At 38.1% G+C, this 21,133-nt stretch overlaps 1 protein-coding gene across 1 annotated transcript in view; it reads right to left on the reverse strand.

Annotated features, from left to right (window-relative positions):
* The window catches only part of LOC135468149 (SWI/SNF-related matrix-associated actin-dependent regulator of chromatin subfamily A containing DEAD/H box 1B-like), a 33,649-nt gene extending 17,582 nt beyond the window's left edge, over nt 1-16,067 (reverse strand). Inside the window, 19 exon segments of the mRNA XM_064746237.1 lie at nt 161-262; nt 750-1,007; nt 1,942-1,964; nt 1,967-2,036; nt 3,228-3,365; nt 4,426-4,561; nt 5,408-5,546; nt 5,985-6,084; nt 6,753-6,843; nt 8,179-8,393; nt 8,723-8,866; nt 9,590-9,783; nt 10,940-11,020; nt 11,728-11,782; nt 11,784-11,935; nt 12,528-12,655; nt 12,951-13,155; nt 13,843-14,012; nt 15,962-16,067. Of these exon segments, the coding sequence (XP_064602307.1) occupies nt 161-262; nt 750-1,007; nt 1,942-1,964; nt 1,967-2,036; nt 3,228-3,365; nt 4,426-4,561; nt 5,408-5,546; nt 5,985-6,084; nt 6,753-6,843; nt 8,179-8,393; nt 8,723-8,866; nt 9,590-9,783; nt 10,940-11,020; nt 11,728-11,782; nt 11,784-11,935; nt 12,528-12,655; nt 12,951-13,155; nt 13,843-13,981 (2,370 nt within the window). The 5' untranslated portion in view covers nt 13,982-14,012; nt 15,962-16,067.
* Nucleotides 16,068-21,133: the final 5,066 nt, after the last annotated feature.

Genomic DNA, 21,133 nt, shown 5'->3' on the forward strand with positions numbered 1-21,133 from the left:
GTCGGTAACATTTCAGCCATATTAAGGTGACGCTACAAATGACAGAAACACCTTCCTTTCTCACTCCCAATATTAACCGCGGGTTATGACATAGCAGCCATAACAAACTCGACTCAGAGCTGCTGCAAAATGTTCCAGATATGAAGCAGAACTGTCCTACCTTGTAGCATTGACAGAGTGTGTGGAGCTCATAGTCAGACATAACTTCCATGTCCTCTTGTATGACATGAGGTAATGCCCCACGGTCTCTGTGTGATGGTTCCTACAAGTGGAAGATAACACTGTAACATTGGGGTGAGCACTAAGGGGAGATAACTACATGTTGAAAGGGTTTATGATGATCCAGGGCCAAAGAAAACGGGTAAATCGTCACATAGTTAACTCCTGGAGTAGCTGGGAACGTTATTGGACAACAATGTTTACTGGATTTAGAAACTCAAGTACAGTACGGTAATTCCCCTCCCACTCCCCCCCCCCCCCAAAAACTTGGGTGGAGATGCCTGTGGGAGGGGTACCATAGTGATTTTTAGACAGTCAGAATTTGTGTGCTTTGTTAATGGCCAACAATAAGCTACATTATGTATACACTTATACAACAATAACAAAAAAAAAAAATATGCCATATCTCTGAAATGTTGCAAAGATTTAAAACACACTGGTAACAAATTAGTCCTCTGCTCACAAGCACATCACTGCAAACAATGCTTCCATATCTATCCAGCAATGAAAAAGCTGCACCACAGATATACCTTGGCAATTTTCTTGGACATCTCTTTGAGTTTTTCATCTGTGTAGATGTTTCTAATCAACAGAGGGTGGTTAGCAAGTTTTCGCAGCTGCATGACCATGCCCGCTCCGCCCCCCGCATTATCCCCGGCTAATTTGTTCTCGTGATCCATGTATTTCTTTGAAAACGCATCAACTAGGTTATCATAAAGCACCTGTTGGTCTGGAATAAGGGGACAGAACTCTATAGACTCCACTTTCCTGGGAAGCTGTCCTAATACCTGCAGAACAAAAATAAATGTCCACATCAGGTACTGCTCAACATGCACAGAATATTGTACCAAGAACCATTCATTAACTAAACTAACTAGCTGTTCAAAAAATGTGTTCCCCACCCGCAATTTTTTCCCAAAGTTCTTGTTTTACATAACGTACATACAATACATTCAAATGTTTCAAAATTTAAAAACTCCAAATTGTGTATCTTCTTTATAATCACAGGCTTGACAATTATGTAATAGTTCACTAGAAGCTATAATATTACCCTAATTCCTCAACCTTTTTGTATATGAAAGAACTGTTTTCAAAGCAATTTTTTCACACTTTTAATTTGATTTTGAAGACCAAATTACACTGGTTGGAATGGCCAATTTCAGGGCTTCACAAAAATTATAATTTTTTAATCTACACAGAATAATGTCTTCAGAATATGCTTAAATAAACATCCTGCAAAACTGCAAAAAGGTTGAAGAATTACAGTATGCTGATTTGGCTTACAATTAACATCCAACAGCAGACTGTGTCTGTTCCTATATTACACATCAGATTATCACACTTCATAGACAATTTTAGCCCTCTGATGCAGGCACGTGAAAATACTAATCATCTCGATAAAATATCAGCCTGTACACCCACTTAACATGGCGGTATTACTTATTTCGGCTATCATTGGCTCAGAAATCCCATATAACACACACCACTTATAACAAGCTTGGCAGATTTGTCCTAGAACAACAGCGTTGTAATGAGGAACAGGTGTACTTGGAAAACACAGAAGTCTTTCAGCACAGAGTCATACACTCATATATATATTATACTTTCTTTTATAACCTCAAATTTTACACTCCTAATTCACTAATATATTTGTGGACACTTGGATCTAATTAGCATTTGTACTCCAGACAAATTTGAATAAATTCACATGAAAATACTCACGTCTCTCTTTAATCTCCTCAAAGGAAAGGCTTCATAATATTCTTAGCATGGTCTATCCTCTCCTTCTCATAAGCTCCTCTACCCTCATCTCCTTTCTGAAAACGGGACACAAACCATTTCTAAACTCATCAAGACAACAAAACATGATCAAGCCCCAGTTTTTCCAAAGTGCTGCCAACACAGAAGTATGAGGCCAAAGACACCAGACACGACACCTCACCCCATCACATTATACTGACACCAGGCCAGTCAGTCATACTTCCTTGCTCAAACCTCTCAGTGCTGAGAGCCAAGCGAGGCAGTAAGTATCATTTCAAAACTCTTTGGTATGACCCATGCCGGGTTTGATCCCAGGATCTTCTATCGGACTCTCTAACCATTAGGTCACCGAAGAGGTCACACTGTAATCTGGCACAGTCTACATCTCTGTTCTAGCCAATCAGTATCCATTTTGTATCTCTTTGAAATAACACACAACTGCAAACTTACAATTGGTAGCAAGGCTACCAAAGAGCTCACCTGTATGAGACACATGAATGCAAAACTTCAGCTCAATGAATAAAGAAATGAAATCATGAATCTGCTAATGGAACATCTCCCTTACGCCATTGAGCTTCATCTGCATGTAAAACTTCAGGTCAATACATACAATACTTTTTAATATAACACCCCTAACACTTTGTTTAGCACTGATTCTAATACATAATACACTAAATCAGGAATTCAGTAATTTACTGTACTTAATATGCACACACCCAATCGACGATGAAATGTCCCCCTCCTGCAATTGTGCTCTACATGTGTGCAAAACCCCGAGCTCAACACATGCAGTACTTTTACAGAAACCACCCCTAGCACTCTGTTTAACACTGATTCTTTTACACAATACCTTAAGTTAGGAATTCAGTAATTTATGGTACTTAATATGCACACGTCCAATGAACGATGAAATATCCCCCTTGTGCTATTGTTTTATTTATTTATTTGATTGGTGTTTTATGCCGTAGTTAAGAATATTTCACTTATACGATGGCGGCCAGCATTATCATGGGGGAAACCCACGACCATCTGCAGTTTGCTGTCAGACACTACCCACATATGGCCAAAGAGCAATCCAGTATGTCATGCTATTGTGCTCTACATGCATGCAAACCCTGACCTCCATACCTGCAGTCCTTTTTAAGATACCACCCCTAACATTTTGATTAACATAACTTTCTCGATTATTGGATGCGGATGCCAACGCTCAGAACTGTTGTAATGATTCAACAGTAATGATCACTTACGGTTATCATAGTGAACATGCGCTTCAGAGATTCTGTTTTGCCCACAAACATATCCGGCATCACGAAGCAGAGAAGAGACATTAACTCCAGCAGGTTGTTCTGTAATGGTGTCCCTGTAAGCAGTAACCTACGTTGGGCCTGAAGCATAAAACAAAAAAAAACTTCAGGTTACCGGCTGAATGCAAAACTGCAATTTTCATCACAAGCAAATTTCACTGTTTATAAGGAAACGATACCTGAGTTGTCCTATGAAATTTTCTTTCAGGCAAACTGTAATTCTTTAGACTTTTTCGCATGTTTCCAACGTGTTTATTTAGGCATTTTGCCATTATTCTGTCCAAACTTATAAAATTGTACTTTTTCTGAAGCCTGAAACTGGCTAACCCAGCCAATGCAGTCTTGTCTGTAATATCAAATTGAAAATCGCACTAAAAGTTGATCTCTCATATACAAAAAGGTTGAGGAATTAGTGTACCCTCTGTTTACCTTTATCAGTGTACCCTCTGTTTACCTTTATCAGTGTACCCTCTGTTTACCTTTATCAGTGTACCCTCTGTTTACCTTTATCAGTGTACCCTCTGTTTACCTTCTTGATTGATATTATTAGTATATCTAATATTTCTAATGATATATTTAGTTTGAAAAAAAGAACATCAGAGATTATCCAAAACCGACATTAAATTTATTCAGAGAAAAATTTTAAAGTTTTTAATAAGAATTTATCAAATATGCAGGTTGTTTGGGTCTGTCTTTTTTCAAGGAACATCCCATTTTTTTAAAAGTCCTTGACAGTTGCAAAAAGGAAGTAATGTACAGCCTTGTGACAAGCTATGCTAGTTTTCAAATGGGGGTCATTCATGAAATATTTGAGATGCACAGTACTTGTGCCTGCTCTAGCAGGGGTTTTGAGCGGGGCATGACTTTTTATCTAGTCAAGGGTAATTCTCACTGCAGAAAGGATGTTTTTATTCACCCTTAACATTCTATTCTAAGATAAGTTTGTGACATTTCCAAGCTGCTTTTGTCTGATTCTGCTTTTCCTTTTCATTTATTCATTGAACCATCAATAGCTGGTTTCTGATATAAGACCTCACTGATCAGTGGGTTAATCTCTAAAGGAACAACAACACGCTTTAGTCAGTTGAGTTGGCAAAGGCTCCTCTGATCCTGAGGAAAATGTAAGTATTAAACCACTCACCTGTATCTTCTGTAGGTGCTGGTATCTCTGTGATGTCATGTTTTTTAACATATGTCCCTCATCAAATACAGCATAATGGAAGACCAAAGTTTTAAATAGTGATCTGTCTTCAGGGCTTCCTGACGTCATGTTGTACCTACAGATATAAAAACATTAAGGTAAATCAAGGCAATGCAGTTATAAAGGTATTCAATGACGAGGCAGACACTAGGATGAGAAAGAGGTTACTACCTTTACTACACACTTGGTAAATCTGGCATGTCAGATGGTGAGGAATTCCTCGAAAAGAGGAAAAAATCAAAGGCCTGTTATATGATATTGAACTAGAACCCTTAGCCCTGCTGCACTAAACCATTTTACTTGTATGTTTACATGGAAGGTGAAAATCAGGCTTATGAAACTGCAGCATCTCCCAAGGTACCCGAGGCACCCCTAGGGAAAGGAGTGGGGACTCGGGTGCAGAAGATTTAAGTGGTGCACTGAGGAATATTTCTCTAATCTGATGAAGGTCAGGGGGAAGTGGGGAAGTAAACGTACCCACACCTACGCTTTTTCAGAAAGGTGCTACACTCTACCCCACAAATGTGCATCCTGCCTCTTTCCTGTCAGGTACATGTACAAAGTTAATAGATTAAAGAGTAACTGTTGTTACCTATCCTTTGCTTGAGGAATGTACCTGTAGCTTTGCTTGTAGGAATGATTTCTGACTAGGTACTTGTGTTTTCATTTATTTATTTGATGTTTTACGCTGTACTCAAGAATATTTCACGAAAGCAGCCAGCATTATGGTGGGAGAAAACTGGACAGAGCCCGGGGGAACCCTATAGCCGCACGGTACTGGCAGACCTCCCCACGTATGGCTCGATAGGAAGCCAGGGTTAGATGGATTTGAACTCAAGGTGACCCCATTTGTGAGAGGCTCCTGGGTCATTGGGTAGGGCCACAGAGGCCCCCGGATGTACTTGTAATATTGGATACTAACGTGGTGAGGACTATATTGTACTCCATGCTCTGATCATATAGTATCTCCTTCCTGAGTCTGCGCCTGTCCTCCTGACTGCCATAGTACAGCACCACCTGTAGGTCAGGGCACCAGGTCGTCAACTCACGTAGCCAGTTCTCTGAGGAAGCAGAATTAACACTGCAATTAGCTGCTGAGTGAAACATATGAGGGGAGTGGCTCCAAAAAGAGTTCAAGAGATAAAAAATCAACATCAACTGGTAAATATGATAGAGTTGATATCACATATAGATCTGGGCTGATCTACTGAGTGTAGGCATAATTAAATTTTTATAAGAAATGTTTTATAGACATGTGCATAAACTATTCAGCATGTTATTGCTCTATGATATGTATGACATTTTGTCAGAGGAGGATTTTGTTTATACCCAAGAGAATTATTATTTCAGTTTACAGGGATATCTGTTTACCAGTCAAAAAGACACTGCCGTAAGAAAAATCAACATCCTGGGTTAACAAAGATATGATGGGGCTACTTTGTGGATCACAACATTCTAGCTACCTGTACATATATAGAAACCATTCTACCCATAGTTACCTATGGTGGAGGAGGGGACAACAATAATGTGTGGACCATCATCTCCTTCCTCTAACAGATGGGCCAAAAATGATATAGCTTGAACTGTTTTACCTAAACCCTGAAAACAAGCACACAAATAACTTACATTAAGCTAGCTTGCTACATTTAACTTAAATTTTAAAAAATTGTTAAATGATGATATTTGTTATAAGAAGTAAATACTGGCGGTCACCAAAACACTTTTTTGTCTAATGAACAAGGAATAGTATCCATTAACAAAAAAAGGGGTCATCAAACTACTTTTTTTGTCTACCGCAAGTGCAAAATACTCTTATGCAGGCATAATGGTACGCGTAAGTGTATGTCATATTATTTTACTGACACTCAACGTCAGTACCAGCAGCGTGACAAGGCAGTTAAAACAGCGCCCCCCCTCCCCCCCCACCAGATTTAATGTTTTTATGAAAAGACAAGGCAAGGCACTCTGATTTAATAGGCATAAAAGGATGGCAGGACACGCATCACAGTGAACAGAATGTTTTATTTTAACTTTTCTGACTAAGGAAACGGGGATATTAACTGAATTGTTGAGCTAAAACATGTTGGCCTTCTTGGTATTCCTTCAAATCAATTTATAATAGCAGTCCTGAAATAGTACAAACTTTCTGAGGAGGACACAAACAAATTTGTTGTTAGATTTCTCTTAAATGCTCTTCTGGTTAATTTGGAGGTAATGATAAAGAAATAGGAGTACAAACAGACAAGAACTGCTTTTCCCAAGCTTACCATCTCATCAGCCAGTATCCCATTCAGCTCCTGGGTGTGCATTAGGCGCAGCCAGTTTAATCCTACCAGCTGGTACGGCTTCATCTGTAAGCTACATAACATGACTAACAGTAATACCACTACAGTATTTAATGGCATGTAACAGTTCTCCACAGAAACAAAGTACACCACTACAAATTTGACTAAAAGCTTTCCACAGGCGACCCAGTAGCAAGCTTCAAGCCTTCAAGTGGTGTGTCTGTTTTGAGCCTGTGAAATGATTCTGGATTGTTGAAGGAATAGCACCTCTTGGTTGGATTGTTTGTTGAGGAATACTTAAGAATATTTCACTTAAATAATGGTGGCCAGAATTATGGTGGGAGGGAACCTGGCATAGTCTGGGAGAAACCCACAATCATTCTGGCAGACCTTCCCACATACTGCCGGAGAGGAGGCCAGCATGAGCTGGACTTGAACTCATAGCGACCACGTTGGTGACAGGCTTCAGGGTCAGTGAGCCTCGCTAGCACGCTACTCCCCTCGGCCCATTCTCTTCATTGGTCACAGTGTTTATAGATTACAGGAACACATATAACTACTGCATATGAGTGGTGAAGAGTAATGGAATGCTAGAGGTTCACAAACAGTCTACAAGTAGTGATCTATCAGCATGTCACTACCAGAGGCTACAGCCTCACGTCATACATGTTGTTATAAATGTAGGTGGGTGGTGATTAACAGTTATGCATTTTACTCTGCAAATGAATTATACATGTATGTATGTATGCTTGGGGTTTTACATCGTAAACAATTTATCAGTCATATGACGACTAAGAGTTTTTGGCGTGTGTACCTGTACATATAGAGTATCCATGTCACCAAAATGCTGCCGCCACTGAAATACAAGACGCCAGACATGATGCCCCACCCAGTCACATTATATTGACACCTGGCCAAACAGTCCTGTTGCCTGGCTCTATCCTTTTGGGACTGACGCGACAACCAGTATCATTTTTCAAGTCTTTCAAGTGTCCCAAGTGAGGTCACCCGGTTTTCAGGCTGGCAAGTTATTTAAGTTTGACACAACCTTGGGTAGTGGTTCTTCAGCTGGGATATTATCTAAGTTATCATAGGTTGAGGTTCATGGGCCATATGTTATCTAAGTTACCTTGGGTTGAGGTTCTTGGGCCTGGATGTTATGTAAGTTAGCTGGGATTGAGGTTCCTGGGCCGCGATATTATATAAGTTACCTTGGCTATTGGTTCTTGTCCTGGGATGTTGTCTAAGTTACTTGGGCTCAGGAGCCTGTTTCACAAAGTGCACGTAATGTACGTGCACATATCCTCCATGGCAACTAGTATCGTAGGTATTATGTCATCACGGTATTTACGTGAACACAGCGCTACCTGTGTTTTGTGAAATGACGCCCTGGTTCTATCTAAGTTACCTTGGGTTAAGGTTCTTGGGCTGGGATGTGATCTGGTCCTCTAGTTCTTCCACAGTTACGTGTCCTGCCAGAGCGCTGACCATGGAGCCCAGGCGCTCAGAAATCTTCTCGCAGCGCTGCATCAGGCGAATGACAACCTCCCGAATCTGGATGATCTCCCAGCAGCGAGTTATCAGGCTGTAAGACAACGGCTTCGTCGTCTGAAACTTTGTTACCTGATAAATAAAGCAAAGAAACAACATTCACTTTCAAAATTCAAAATTACAAAATTTCAACATTCAAAATTACAGCAGAAATTACAATTCGTCCGTTTTTCTACGTCTATCTATCTCATAAAGCAACACAGGAGGTTGGGCTTTCAATAAGGTAAATGATTTAATATTTTGATTTTGAATAAAATCATATACCAGACACACAGTATGAACCAAAATGGAAAAATGGTCAGCTGGAAGTACTTTATTGAGTTATATTGAGGGTATGTTTCTTAATTGTCATCATAATATATAATCCTGAACAGTCCTGTGAAGATAACAGGTTGTCTTACCAAAGTTTCCCAGGTCTGGAATGGCCTCATACTTATAATAACTTCTGCCTTTTTCTTAGAGCAACCTGGCATAGAGGACAGTTCTTCCACAGTTGCTGTCTCGAAGAAAGACAAAACAGGCCCTCGCTCTGAACTCTCTTCTTCCTGCAACATAACAGTACACAATTTTAGCATGAAAGCAAACAACACAGCACTGCAATCAAGGGCAAAGATACTTCCTCAAAAGTCTCGAATGAAAATTTTCCCTTTTCCCTCAATACAAACAATACATATCATTAGAATATTCGAGTTAATGATTGATTCAAACCTCTGAATTTTTCCACACAGATTTGTTCCTTGCACTTCTACATATGTATACTTCCAAACATCTCAAACCTTTTTTAATCTTGTCTGAACCTCACAACTATGAGTATGTTGCGAGGTTCAGACCAGATTGAAAGAAACTGAGAGAGGATATATTGTTCAATACACTAGGACTGGCTTTAGGGTAATGGCACAGGGAAAATGCAAGAAAATATGATTCGCGTTCGCAATTTATTTGTTTAACCAAATTTATTAATAAATGTATGGAGTTGTCTCCCATGGTCGTTAAACGTACGTCAAGTTGTCATCTTGCTTGCCTTTCCGATTTGGGTTTCCGAGGGGGGGGGGGGGGGCAAACTTACCACCACATGGTCATGCAGTTAAACGGATTATCCATTAAAATGCAGTTAGCGAGTCGTAAAACAGTGAGTTGAACTACTATATGATTTTGTTATACAGTTTGCTATGCAATAAAGTGGGTTACTCCTTAAACCGCTATGCAATTAAGTGGGCGTGGCTGTGACCGTTTCAACACTGACTTTCGGTCACAACTACATCATATACCTGGTCACTGTCCTCTTCCATTCCAATATCGGCGTCATCATCATCATCTTCATCATCATTCACCTCAACCTTGTGACCATTTACACCCATACCATTGGCTCTGACTCCTTCTGACTTGTCACCATTTGACTTCACATCTTCATCTGGTCTTGTGCCATTTTCTTGATCTTTTGATAGGCCATCTCTTGATTTCTCTGTAAATTATAAAAATGATACCTAGAGTTTGAAAATGTTCACGAAAAGGTCTTCAAATGTCTTCTTGTTATGTTTTTGGTATTTAAAGTTCCATTAAAAAAAACCCCAGCCCTATGTATTTCTTCTCATTAAAAATGTTTCACTGTATCTGACCAATCAATATTGAAATTCAACACAATTTCATAAAGGTTAAAATTATTTATTTATTTGATTGGTGTATTATGCCGTACTCAAGAATATTTCACTTATACGACGGCGGCCAGCATTACGGTGGGAGGAAACCTGGCAGAGCCCGGGGGAAACCCATGACCATCCTCAGGTTCATAAAGGTTAAAACTGTAACACTATGTATTCATCCCAAACATATAATCAACTTCTACGATGCATGCCCCTTTCCCATTTTTTGAAATTTCTTGAGAACACTTCCACTGCTTATCAGGTAAAGGATCAGTAAAATACACCAGTTCTAAAGAATACCAAATGTCTCAAAATTTTCAAGGTAAAATGTATCAACATTGGAGGCTAGTTTTTATACTTTAAATCTGAAGACTGCTGAAAAGCTATCTGAAAGAACTTGTAGAAAAAAAACATGTGACAGCAGGCCTTGTAAAGGCATCACTGGCTCAGATGGCTTTTGGCTTGCTGCAACTATAATGCTCTTGACCAATGAGGTCCCATGTTCAAATCCAGCTCACACTGTTAAGTAAGAAGGTTTACCAGATATCTACCAAAGGTCAGTGGTTCACTCCAGGTACTCCCTACAACCTAGTAACCTGACTGCTGTGATGTACAGTGAACAATTCTTGAGTACAGTATTTTAGGACACCATTCAGAGAATTAACAATTACGGCTTAACACCACTTATTGTTGTAAAACATCAGTCAGGGACCAAGTTAACACCACTTATTGTTGTGAAACACCAGTCAGGGACCAGTTAACACCACTTATTGTTGTGAAACACCAGTCAAGGATCAAGTTAACACCACTTATTGTTGTGAAACGCCAGTCAAGGATCAAGTTAACACCACTTATTGTTGTGAAACACCAGTCAGGGACAAGTTAACACCACTTATTGTTGTGAAACACCAGTCAGGGACCAAGTTAACACCACTAACACCACCAGATATACAGGTCAGTACTACTGTTGTAGCTTACCAGGTTCTTGGCTATCAGCCAGCAGAACTTCAGTAGCCTCTGTCAAGTCATAATCCTTTTCTTTAGGACAGCTTTTATCCTCTACAAGAAAATATTGAAAACATATTTGACACACAATTTAACATTCTTTCACTTCCAAATTGTTCCTTGTGAATTTCAGACACATTTTCACTCACACATAGCTTATACTTCTCGGTCACATTCATTTCTTGACTTTATTTCCCTGAGTACTGTACTGTACTGGAGAAACTTGACACATATTCTGCAAACTGTTCAACAATGCAAAGTATCTAAACAGCCACGTGCAGTGTCCTAGTATTCGAACAGAAATGCATGAATCTACATATGTTCTCCTTTTAATTTTCAGTGAGCAAAACAGATATGCTAATAAATATTTTTAATGATTTGTAACGCTAAAGATCAACATACTTGTTAATTTCTTGTGTTAAACTATATGAATATCAAACTGAATAAAAAAAAGGCTTATGAAAATCTCAGGGTAGAGTTTTTAGGAACTCATAGCATCTGCTACACAAAGAAGAAAAGAAAAACCTACAGACTGACAAACATAAAAGCTGACGGTACAACTGCCCACAATGAAATGTAAGCATAGACTTCAACGTATGACTGTATAAAATCTTACACAGCTTAAACAGAAAAGCCTAACCAAAAACCTTGTCATACTTTAGAACAAGCTAAAAATAGCTTCACCTGACTCACTGCATTTGGCCTACAACCCTCCCACCCAAACATTCAACCCAACCCCCAACTTATTCCCCTCTTCTCACCTGAACAGTGGCGGCAGGGAATGCCTCTCGTAGTGTGTTCACCTTCTCCACCACCAGCTCAGAGTCAGGAATAGTCTCCTGACTAGAGACGGCCACATCCTCCACTGAGGACTCCGATAACAGCTTAACACGCCTGCGCTTTGGCTGACCACCTGGAGATTCCGAGTTCCCAAATGATAGGTTCTTCCTTTGCGATTTTCATCAATATCTTCAATAAGACAGCAGAGCAATTAATCTAAAAGCACAGTAATGAAACTGACGATGTGATGATAAAGAAGAAACCACCTCATCAATCTCATAAATTTGTCATATTTAGCACTTTTACGCTAAATCCAAAACATTTTTCTAAAACAAAAATATTCTCATGTCAGAAACCATAACCTTATCACAATTCAGGAGAGCTGCAGATTTTTAAACCTTAAGCTACAGATGAATGGATGTGGAGAGGGGCAGGGCATGTGAGAATTGAGTAAGCTTCAGTTCTGAGAGCAGATTGATACAGGCTTTAAATTTTAACATAATTCTTAAAAATAAGTTTAGAGTGATTGCAGTACATCTTCTCTGACAGAGGCTGGGAGATCCTCATTAGTGAAAGAAGAGAGACACACTTACACTTCAAACTTAAATCTTAAAACACACATCTAGTTAGTGTAATCTACCAGGATTTTAATACTGCACATGAGAACAACAAGTCAGTTAGTTTATGGAGTCAAATGTATGTTGGATTGCTTTTGGTTCTTTGCTTCCAGCACATTTACTTTTGGTATTAACACCTTTAACTACCGAAACAAAAGACTCACTGTCAGACAAAGGGGAGGAGGGACTGAGGGAACCATTGCTGTCATTCTGTTCTTCATCATCATCGCTGGAGGATTCTGAGTCGCTCTTCAATCTCCGACGTCCAAAACTCAAAACCGTCACCTTCTTCCTGAAGATCAAGATTTTTTTCTTCCTTTGCTCTTACCAGAATTTTGGTTACATATTAACAAGTAATATAATAAATATGCAACATACATGCAGTGATAGAAGTAACTAATATCATTTTTAAAGTCTTTAGTTTGATTCATTTTACTACTTAATCAAGGATCAGGGGAGATAACTCAACATTGACTTACACATTTCTCTGTAGTTTAATGCGTACTCAAAATGTTTCCCTTATTCAAATCAGTATGAATGCAACTTCTTTCTGATATTCAACAATGATCAACCAATGTGTCACATACTTTTTGAGCAAGGCATCATTAAAGTTGTTGAGAAGACTGCCCTGTTTCTTGGACAGCCATGGTCCACTTGATTCCTTCTCGGGTTCTTCCTCATGGTCAGAAGTGTTGTTACTGGAGGACACCCTTGATTCCCCATTCTGAGATGGTTTGGTCTCATTTGGGAATGACTGGGAAGATGAAGGGGTCTCTGCAATCACGGAAGGCTCTGTAAATACGTATGCAAACATGAAAAGTAATGTATATAAATTACATAGATTGTTATTTTTGTTTTAGGCTCAGTTGGTTAGCACGCTAGCGCAGCGTAATGACCCAGGAGTCTCTCACCAATGCGGTCGCTGTGAGTTCAAGTCCAGCTCATGCTGGCTTCCTCTCTGGCCGTAAGTGGGAAGGTCTGCCAGAAACCTGCGGATGGTCGTGGGTTTCCCCCGGGCTCTGCTCGGTTTCCACCCACCATAAGGTTGGCCGCTGTCGTATAAGTGAAATATTCTTGAGTATGGCGTAAAACACCAATCAAATAAATAAATAAATAAACAAATTATTTTTGTTTTAAAAATGTTCATAGCTGAATGTCTCTCCAGGAGTTCAACAAAGGTACTTCAGGTACGCATTTCTTTACCACTATCCTTTTAACCAGGTACTTATTTGGCTTGATGATGTACAAATGAAATAGATGTATTCTCCTGACGAAAACTATTGACAAAAACCATCATGAAGCCAGCAGCCAATCAAATCTGTTCAACTGAAGCCTCAATATCGTCCTACAAATCCAAATACAACAGTACATACAATGTGTGTCTCACAGGATTGGCCTGAAGGACACAGTGCAAGGGGAGGGGCTAACACTCACTATTCTGGAGCAGTAGGCATGTATAGTGTACAGATGAAATCTTACCTGAGTTGACTTCTGATGTGACACACCAGTCCCCTTGACTGCCATCTTGAGAAGATTCGCTCTTCCCATCTCCATCATGCTGAATCTTGGCTGGCTTTTTGGTAAATCTGTACTTCAGCAGGCTGTTCAAACCACTCATACTAGCACAGTCTGCCTTCAACTAGCAGCTGCTGTTGTAAAACAACAAAGTGATAACTTGATCCTTGTACACGGCTTATTATTTAGTAAGCATTAGTTTTTACAGGTGACCTATGATTCTTGAACAAATATCATTGCCATTCACTGTGACACACTTTGTGCACATAATCATAGATAGATTAAGCCGGATATGACATATTAAAAGAAAGGGTGTAATATCTTTTTTCATGATTTTCTCCTCATTTTCACCAAACCAGACAAAACATTATACGAGGCCTAAAAGAAGCTGTTTTTAATGCAACAACTCAACCCAATATTTCCTATTACATCATTTCTATTGCCAGTCCATATCATTTCTGTTGTCAAGTTCATATTATTTCTGTTGTCATTCCAAATCCTTTCTGTTATCAAGTTCATGTTGTTTAGTTCATATTATTTCTGTTGTCAGTTCATATCATTTCTGTTGTCAGTCCATATCATTTCTGTTGTCAAGTTCATATTATTTCTGTTGTCAGTTCCTATCATTTCTGTTGTCAAGTTCATATCTGTCCACTGTCCACTCTAAAAATTTCTTCAACCTGATGATGGTTTTCAATGTTATTATGCACTGCCCATAAAGCGCTTCATATGGAAGGCAATACATCTGAGGTCATCATTAAATCTCCTTCAACAAATTTATAATGGCAGAAAGCTGTTGAAGAAGATCTCTCTTGTATGGTTCAGGTTGTTTGTAGTTGCAAAATGGGGTAACTCTTATCAGCCAACACAGATTCAAGAGTTACGGAGATAAACAGCCCAAAATGCACGGGAGTGACAGTGAGGAACATTTCCCGCTGTTCACATGTGCATTATGTCTTCCCTACCATAAATCGACCATAAATTGATGTCAACTGCATGTTCCTACAAATTAACAAACCTGTTCTTAGGCCTAACCAAAATGGTCCATGGCAACCACAAAAATTGACAAAACGATCATTTTCAGGGTGTACCCTATTATGGCCACCATCTCGATAACTCACCAACTGCCATGGTATAGGCTCGGAAAATGTGATTATTTTCATGAACAGATGTGACTGCAATGAATCTTTTTGGTTTTACAACAGGTTGTAGGTAATAACAGAGACCACACAATTGACATTGCTTTAAGCTATGGAAGATTCAATGTGGGTGTGAACAGCAGTAATTGTTCCTTCCTGATAATCCGACAAATATGGGGCTGTTCTCTCTATAAATATAACTCTCAATGAGAGTTATCCCACTGTGCAACTAGGTTATTTGTTGACTCTTACGGTCGACTGTCTGCCCCACATGAATTTTAGATCTACAGTAATTTACAAAATTTCATTTCAGACAATTCACATCAAACTATACACATGAGTAAAAAACTGAATGCTTTTTTCAGAAGTTCCAAATTACTCAATCATTGTTGCAAAAATGAAATATTTTCTTGACAGCACAGGAGGAAGAGATTTGTGTGTAGGCATTTCTTTCTTTTTGGAGGATGGGGTTTGGGGAGATTAATATTAAGTTTAACAGTTTATTTTTCTCATGCTGTGAACTTTTGTCTTAAATGCAAATTTGTCTTAAAATCTGTTTACTTTGTTCGTTGTTGTTCAGCTTCTCCAAAGCTGAATTGAAAATAAATTTATCAACGTTAAATTCGCGCCAATACATAATGTAGACAGGTGTTTCTGATCTAGGTGAAATGTCAACCCTTGATGTGTTTTACGACCTTTCATGTTTCATAACCCTGATTCTGACTTCAAGCAAGATAGGAAGCTCGACAAATCCAATTTCTGACAGCTGAAAAACCGCCACTCGCAAAGGTTGTTCAGCTTGGTGTGGTGCACAATCCCTGGTTAAAGAAATGGAACTTAAAAGAGGAAGGCGCCGAGTCGGCGAATTACCCAGACAGAAGGCTTCCGTTTCTGCTTGGTGAGCATAAATAACAATAATTTCTACAACCAATCGCCTCTCTTACCTTCAACACGATAAACTGAGATCTTTTTACAGAATATTTCCCAGTAAGTGTTTTTACAAAGGTCTTTCTTTCAGAACACTTGTCATGAAGAGAGTAAACATGAAATCTATACTTATCTATCTTCAGCTCACAAGATTCCATCATTAAGGGAGACAATCGAGAGTTAAATGACAATAACATTTTGCCATGCGGATGACATGTATGTTGCATTTCGTAGACTTAGAAATACATTGCGTGGCCATATATTGTATGGCGTTTACTTTACAGTGTGACAAAAAAAAAAAAAAATTTGAGCACATTATTGTGCGTGACCAAGTTCAAAATTAGCCAAGGTTCAGACAATAGTTCAACTGTGTACCTAACAGCGGGACTCAAAGTATCCAGGGTACAAGCCTGTTTTATTATTTAGTTTGACAATGTTTTAATGTGCTGGTATTAAGCCTGGTATTATTTGGAATATTTTATTTACTTATTTGTTTGTTATTTGACATGAAACGCAAAAATTTTTACTTCATTTTTTTTTTTTCGTTTGGCAGTCTGTTTTATAGGTACAGGAAAGCGAAGTGAACATGGACTTGTGGTAAGTTACTGACAAACTTTAACAAATCTGAAATACAGTTGAACACACCGGATTGGTGGAAGGCACATAGATTTCAATGAACGTTAGTCAGTACAATCAAGTACAGGAGTGTTGTTGAAGGTTGAAGAATCCATTAACCCTGTGGAAGCTAGGCCAGCACTGAACCCATACCGCAAGCAAATCCTAGTGATAGAAAGTCAAGCTGCCTCTTTGTGTACAGTTACTCCCTAAACGGAATAAATATCTAACAAATTGATTATTTCATGACAGACCTCCTATCGAAAGCACATGTCCAAACCAAACTGTCAAATACGGTTCCACCCAGGCCTATGAGTGAGCAAGATTCTAGCAATCTCAGTTTTGGGCACCATGTGGATTTTAGTCACATAAATATCATGCTTAACCTTGAGAAACACGCTTTCTTTTTGGGGGTGAGTTTTGAATTGTTTCCTTTAGCCTAATTTTGGAAGGGTTGACATTTGCCCTGCATGGTCTCCGCTTGATTTCCTCCCACCATAATAGTTGTTGTCTTCGTATAAGTGAAATATTCTTTAGCACCGGAACGGCATAAAACACCAAATAAACACCATTCTCAGTATTCAATACATATAATGAACACAAAAGGCCGTGCTTAATTGGTGAACTTCTTTCTCATTTGAACCAATGGCATTGGATGTATTCAAAAGCTTTAATCCGAGATTTTATCTTTGTTTAATAGGGTCAAAACTGGGCTTTTTACTAAGAACTAAATCAGGGAAATAAAACTCTGAAAAGATTACCTCTTATTGTCAACACAAATCAGACTGTCAGTCACCAGCATGTTATTCATTTATGGTAATGGTACATAAAAAAAAGGTTCAGTGGCATTTGCTTTTGATTTTAAATAAGAGTCACATATCCAATCCATGATGAAGAGAGTAAACAGCAAAAGCAACCTTAATGTATTCCCAATAACTACCATTTCAACAAAACAAACAACAACACAAAGTGATTTAACATATTATTCACAATTTTATTCTCTCCAACAGAAAAATTAAATGGAGGGGTTGTTCATGAGAAATGTGGGAGGTTGGGGCAAGCCTTAACCACAAATATTAACAACTATAGGGATTACGTTTCATCACATGATCGAGTTCATTAATAAATCGTTAATATGCCAGATGATAAATGCATGCGTGCATTGCATGGAATGGCAAGTTACGGAAGTACTGCATAAATCTCATGGCAAAGAAGCTAGTAAGGGTGTGGCATGCTGGTATTATGCACTTCTACAGTGGTGTTGATGTGTGTAATTGAACAGGCATATTTCACAATAATGATACACAATGTGATCATAATATTGTAATTATTTAGAACTGTACACAAAAATAGTTTTCACATTCAAGCTCTGTGTAAGGCCCATTGAACAGCTCAACAAGCCTTAATACTACATACCTCCAGGTGTTGGAGACTATTATGGTCTGATACAGTGCTCTATATGCCATAATGATTTTCCGTAAAATAATAACTGTAACATACAAAGTAGCTTTTAGTAGTGTTTTATAATTAGGGACAACCTTTAACATTGTTCGGATTATTATCATTCTTAGGCAACTGGTAAATTGCAATATCTTAAAAACTGATAAGGTAGAAAAACCAACCTTTGGAGTCTTAATGAGGAATACATGAAGCAACTTTGGAGGTTTTGTGCTGTTTTACCAGTCATGTGATTTAGCGGCCATTTTGAATTTTAATGATAAGCTGAAAAAATTTTCTTCCCCAAAAGGACTAATGCTATCGAGAACAACTTTTCTTTCACAGGTTTTAGGTGGATTACCCTATCAAACTTTTAGTTTGCTATACAAATATGGCCAAAACTGACCTATGAATTTGGCTCAAAAGTAGGTCAACTTTTAAAACTGTTTATAATCATTAAACAAACACACTATCTGGTTTTCTTTGAAGTCACGATTACAAATCTGCAAGAATTATTTTTGTACTTTGTGTTGTTTTCATGTTATGACCAAGAAACCAACAAAAATTTGTCCCATGTAAATAGCACGCGAGACTTGTGCTTGACTAAATGAAACCATTCACTGCAGTTTACCCTGAGAACAGGCATCATTTTTGCGACAATGTTTTCCTTGTCTTTTGTCCTCGGCTATCAGCAGAAGATCAAAGCAGCCAATTGTGTATTGCTAGTCTTCCGTACATGGCAAATTGTAAATGATGTCTGGCAGTCTAGGATTCAAATCCAGTACATTCCTTTCCATTTTTTTCATGTTTTTTCCTATTATCATGAAATTTATAGACATCAGGCTGCCAGAAGTGGTAAAAGACTAGGGCATGGAGTGGTAAAAGACTAGGGCATGGACCCCGACAACGCTGTTGGATAACAGCTGTAAGTATTATTTGCACTAATACTATAACACATATAACAGTGTCATGTTTTAAGGTCTAATACTAAATACCCTGCAAAATGTATTTTCAGGTGAATAATCGTGAGGTGTTAATCTAGCAAAAAAAAAAAAAATTGAAAACTTTATGGCAGGAAATTCAGAAATCTTATTGGGTGTATTTACAATCCAAAATTTTTAAAGGAAATAAACATGTACATGAATCATGGAAGTCTATTTAATTGTCCACTACACAGAAATAGCAAAATGCACAGCTATCATTCTACATAGCGTAAAAACTTTAAATAAAGGTTTGTTTGACTTTAAACCACATACAGTTTCTGTATATTCATAGCATTAGCTATTTGGCTGTACAGCATTCACTCTATGCACTATTAACTATAATATGAACTTTGTAACAATTTCAGCAGGTTTTGGCAAGGGCAAAACCGCCTAAAAGTTTTAAAAATTTGACCCAAAACAAGGAACTGGCACTATATACATGAACAAATAGGAATTCTAAACTCAATTATTTAGATGAGAAAACACAACAACAAAAATCCTAAAATCCACAAGGCATGAACCTTTGATCGTCATTGGTTAACGACCTTTTCTACACAAATTTACCATATATCTGAACACTAGCATTTAACTGGGCAAACAACAAGCATCTACCAATCTAAACTAACATTGTAATAAATGGTAAATTTAATAAGAGGTAAGAACATGTGTATAATATATGTTATGGTATAGTACTGTATACCACTGATAAAAAATCAGTAATAATGGTATTACAAATGGTAATATATATGTGTGTATATAGTTATATGTAAGAAACTTGAACAGGCACATGTAAATATGTGTATGGAATAAATGGTATTGGATGGATGAAGACATGCATATACCAGCATCAGTGTTATGATGAAAGAATGACTCGATGAAGAAGAATGATGAAATCCATCGGTGATGGAATGATAATGACGAACAGATGAAGATGACACAAAAAAACTAACAGACCAGCTGCAAGTCATAATCCCTAGAGGTTGCAATCAAACAGTTTGTTTTTGCTTCACTATAAGGCAATAGTTTCTGGAGGAACTGGATGTTGCAATAAAACACTTATTGTTTTCTGTTTCATTTCAAGGCAATAGTTTTTGGACAAATAATTCTAGTTCTTAACTGCTTCCTGTGTCCCATCTAAAAATCTCACAGCAACAGATATAACTCACTGATTAAGACTAGCTTTGATGAACAGAAGTTCTGTCTCATCAATGTTTGCTCCCCTCTGTACTGAGATGACCTACAATCTAAAAGTAGAACTAAAGGGTCAAACCTTGGACACAAATTGATAAAAAATATCAAAACATGCCTTGATTATGCTAAATTGGAAGAAGGCCTTGACTGGCATGTATAAGTGTGTGCATGGTAACATGACAGACTGGCCTGAGGTACTCTTAAAAATTCAACCATCCAGCTGTGTTTTCAGATGCGACAAATGTAAGCATGTACCCTCACACAACTAATATTAAATCAAAACACATTGTAGATTCACACAAAACTTGCAAGTGCTAGAATATAAACAAAATTCAGAATCACTCGTGTGAAGTTAGTAGCACAGCACTATAACATTAACAAAATGTTTCATCGGTTGATAATGGCCAACATTGAATAATGAAAAAGAAGGGATAGTAATTGTGATGCATGCAGCAGCTCTATGATTAAAACCATTTGGAAACTAGTACAGAGAGTAACTTATATTTTGGATAGATAACCAATAATACATGATCATAATACAAAATAAACAATTTCTAAAGGCAACAAATGCACACCAACTGTTTTATTTCCAAAAAATAAAAAAAGTAATGAAAATATATGCTAGTCTTAAATGCCCTTTCATAACCAACTGTTTTATCAATAAAAAAAACAAGTCTTAAACAATTTACCAACTTTAATACAATACTTTTCGGCAGACACAAGCTGTTCTCAGATCTCTGAGTATTCCTGTACACATATCTACAGCAGATAGGTGTACCTGCACGTACAACTAGATCTGAGGTTACACCTGCTTTCAACCTCACTGACCTTTCTCTGAATGCATAGGTCAAATCTTTGTATCACGTACCTATCAGAACAGGTAGTTTTCAAAAAGTATTGTATGTCTGAACAGCTGATTCCACTTACCCGCCCCCCCTCCCCCCCACCCCAGAAAAAAGGAGC

This window comes from Liolophura sinensis, chromosome 1, assembly GCF_032854445.1.
Source record: "Liolophura sinensis isolate JHLJ2023 chromosome 1, CUHK_Ljap_v2, whole genome shotgun sequence".
Classification (NCBI taxonomy): domain Eukaryota; kingdom Metazoa; phylum Mollusca; class Polyplacophora; order Chitonida; family Chitonidae; genus Liolophura; species Liolophura sinensis.